Source organism: Astyanax mexicanus, unplaced genomic scaffold (genome assembly GCF_023375975.1).
Source record: "Astyanax mexicanus isolate ESR-SI-001 unplaced genomic scaffold, AstMex3_surface scaffold_32, whole genome shotgun sequence".
In the NCBI taxonomy this organism is placed as follows: domain Eukaryota; kingdom Metazoa; phylum Chordata; class Actinopteri; order Characiformes; family Acestrorhamphidae; genus Astyanax; species Astyanax mexicanus.
Genome location: NW_026040042.1, coordinates 2,775,590 through 2,779,345, shown reverse-complemented (window position 1 = coordinate 2,779,345; position 3,756 = coordinate 2,775,590). Strand labels below are relative to the sequence as shown.

At 38.1% G+C, this 3,756-nt stretch overlaps 1 protein-coding gene across 1 annotated transcript; it reads left to right on the top strand.

Moving 5' to 3' along the window:
- Positions 1-862: 862 nt before the first annotated feature.
- On the top strand, positions 863-3,365 carry LOC111190097 (NLR family CARD domain-containing protein 3-like). Its single transcript, XM_049472972.1, has 2 exons — positions 863-899; positions 1,058-3,365. The coding sequence occupies exons 1-2, from the start codon at positions 863-865 to the stop codon at positions 2,833-2,835; spliced, it is 1,815 nt and encodes a 604-aa protein (XP_049328929.1). The 3' UTR covers positions 2,836-3,365.
- Positions 3,366-3,756: the final 391 nt, after the last annotated feature.

Here is a 3,756-nt window from a genome sequence, read left to right as displayed (position 1 = left end):
TCAACAGAGTCCAGTGGGAGGCATCAGACACTACCAGAAGAAATATGGAGTTCATAATCAAGGTGTGTGTGTTTTGAGACAATTTTATTCACTTCATGTATAGAAGTTATATGTACTTTAACTTTTATTATTAAACAGTGTCTCACCAATTAAACATTTAAACCTAAAAGTTCACATACAGCTTATCTGGTCCATGTAGAGAAGCACAGGTTTGAAAAACAATGTCTAATGTCTAGTGCAGTGGCATGGATAAAGGGTATAAAAGGTATAAAGTGCCCCAGCATTGAACTGTGGACTCTGGAATTATGGAGCTCCATCCAATACTTTAGGAATGAGTTGAGGATAAAGTGGGTGGTGATCATCTTATATTCTGGTTTTGCTAATACTCTTGACAGTAAATGCAATGAAATTCTCAGAGCAATGTTTCAAAATCAAGGAAAAAATCTTCCCTGGACAGTAGAGACAGTTACTCCAAAAATGCAGCACAGATTACTTTTAATAATTAGATTTTAGAAGAAACAAATTAACGAATGATCAGGTGTCCCAATACTTTTGTGCATATATGTTAAGAAGATTTTGGGTGATCTATTCAGTACATATTGTTGTATGATAGGCTTTTATAATTATTGTCTAGGTTTGTCTGGTAAAAATATGCCTAGTTTCCTATTTCTGTTACCATGTGTTTAATCAGGAGCTGGAGCAGAAAGTGATTACTCTGGTAAAGAATCAGCTGAAGAGGTTTGTGAAGATCCTGAAGAATCTGGATTACCCAGCATGCTCTGGGAGAGAGGAGGAGGATGAGGATGATCAGAGTGGTGTCAGAGAGGGAGCGCTGAAGATCACACTGCACGTCCTAAAGAATATGGACCAGACCGACCTTGCTAACTCTCTGCAGACCAGTAAGAGATTAGATCATGTACATAATACTTTATATGTGCATAATTACAAAAGTTTTAATAGTGTTATTTTTGAAAACAGGCATTATTGACAGCACATTTTTATCACATTTTAATACTTAACCATTTTTAATGATATTGCTTTTTTCTGTTTTTATTAGAACTGGCTCCTTCCTGTACTGAAAAGCTGAAATCTACTCTAAAGGAAATTGTTCAGAAAATTAATGAAGGAATCTCAAATGCTGGAACCTCAACCCTTCTGAATGAGATCTACACAGATCTGTACATCACAGAGGGAGGGAGTGGAGAGGTCAATAATGAACATGAGGTCAGACAGATTGAAGCAGCATCCAGGAGACCAGCAACACAGGAGACACCCATCAAATGTAGCGACCTCTTTAAAGACCAGTCCATCAGAACTGTGCTGACTAAAGGAGTTGCTGGAATTGGAAAAACAGTCTCTGTGCAGAAGTTCATTCTGGACTGGACTGAAGGAAAAGCCAATCAGGATGTTCTCTTCATATTTCCACTTCCTTTTAGAGAGCTGAATCTGATAAAAACTGAAAAACTGAGTCTGGTTGATCTACTTCATCAGTTTTTCATAGACACAAAAGAATTAAAACCAGGAGAGTATCATCATTACAAAGTCATGTTCATCTTTGATGGTCTGGATGAATGTCGACTTCCTCTAGATTTCCAGAACAATGAGAGAGTATCTGATGTAACACAGTCAGCCTCAGTGGATGTGCTGCTGACAAACCTCATCCAGGGGAACCTGCTTCCCTCTGCTCTCCTATGGATAACTACTCGACCAGCAGCAGCCAATCAGATCCCTCCTGACTGTATTGATCAGGTAACAGAGGTACGAGGGTTCAGTGACCCTCAGAAAGAGGAATACTTCAGGAAAAGGATCAGAGATCAGAGCCTTGCTGAAAGAATCATTACACACATGAAGTCCTCCAGAAGCCTCTACATCATGTGCCACATCCCAGTCTTCTGCTGGATCTCAGCCACTGTTCTAGACAGGATGTTGGGTGAAGCAGAGGGAGGAGAGATCCCCAAGACTCTGACTCAAATGTTCACACATTTCCTTATCTTTCAGATCAAACACCGCAGCCAGAAGTACCAAAGAAAAAGAGATGTTGATCTTGACCAGACTAGAGAGATTATTCTGGCTCTGGGAAAACTGGCTTTCCAACAGCTGGAGAAAGGAAACCTGATCTTCTATGAGGAAGATCTGAGAGAGTGCAGCATTGATGTCAGAGAAGTGTCCATGTACTCAGGAGTGTGCACCCAGATCTTCAGACAGGAGTCTGAACTTCACCTGGGGAAGGTTTTCAGCTTTGTGCATCTGAGTGTTCAGGAGTTTCTGGCTGCTTTATATGCGTTTCTGTCCTTCATCTCCAACAACAGAAATGTGCTGCAACAGAAACACAGTGGATTTGGTTTCTCCAAAAAAGGAACAATGTCTGATTTCCTGAAGAGAGCCGTGTACGTGGCCTTACAGAGTGAGAACGGACACCTGGACCTTTTCCTCCGATTCCTTCTGGGTCTCTCACTGGAGTCCAATCAGACTCTCTTACGAGGTCTTCTGATACAGACAGAGAACATCTCTCACAGTAAAGAGGAAGTAGTGGAGTACATCAAGCAGAAGATCAGGGAGAATCCCTCTCCAGAGAAAACTATCAGTCTGTTCCACTGTCTGAATGAACTGAATGATCATTCTCTAGTGCAGGAAGTCCAGAAATACCTGAACAGAGGACGTTCCAGTGATCTGAGAGGAGTTAAGCTCTCTCCTGATCAGTGGTCAGCTGTGGCGTTTGTGATGCTGAATTCAGAAGAGGAGCTGGATGAGTTTGACCTGAGGAAATTTGACACATCAGAAGAATGTTTTCTGAGGCTGCTGCCAGTGGTGAAAGTATCCAGAAAGATTATGTGAGTATTTTCATTATTCAGTGTTTAATCTGTGCTGTTTTATATTTTGTAATATTGATTAGTCTGTTTTTTTATTGATTATTTGTTAAAAAACGAAACAAATCAATCAGGGGTGTGTTTCCCCAAAGTGATCACTATTAGTAAATAACAAATTAACTAGTGCAGAACCTGAGAGAAGAACAAGGCAGTTCTACAAGTATTTCCCAAAGAGCTTTACAAAACAAAACTTAACAAAAAAAGTTCAAAGAACATCTTTGTTGATTCCACCTCTGAAACACCTCAATCAAAACACAAACATTGATTCAGTTCTGCCAAGTATATATAAATAATTCACTATTATGCTTTAAAAAATCTGAAAAGTGTTGGAATCAATATCATTATACAAATTCTGAAATTTAAATAATAAAATAACATATTTAGGCATTATCTAATATTTGTAAACACACACATGACTATATAGATAAACAAAAAATCCATATTAATGATAAAACCTATTATTAAAAAAATACTTCTAAAACGTGTACTCAAAAAATAATTTGGTCTATCAACCAAATCTTTCACTCAATCACTCCAACCTCCAGCCTATAAATACATAGTTTGGGATAGAAATATCACTTCCTTGCTTAGATGAGAAAGAAGGGCCAAAACAGAAAGTAAGAGATAACAACACTTCACTAAAGATGAAATTAACATCTTGTTGGTGTGTTATGGTTGGGCTCATTCTATTAAGTGATCTCAATCAATCAATCAATCAATCAATCAATCAATCAACCTTTATTTTCACTCGGGAAAAACATTGAGGGTGACCCTCATTTACAATGTTGCCGAGCCTTTATGACATCAAAGGGATTGAACACATTTAATAATAATTTAGAAATAATAAAAAACAGAATAGTAAAAAAATAATAAAAAATAAAAGAAGTAC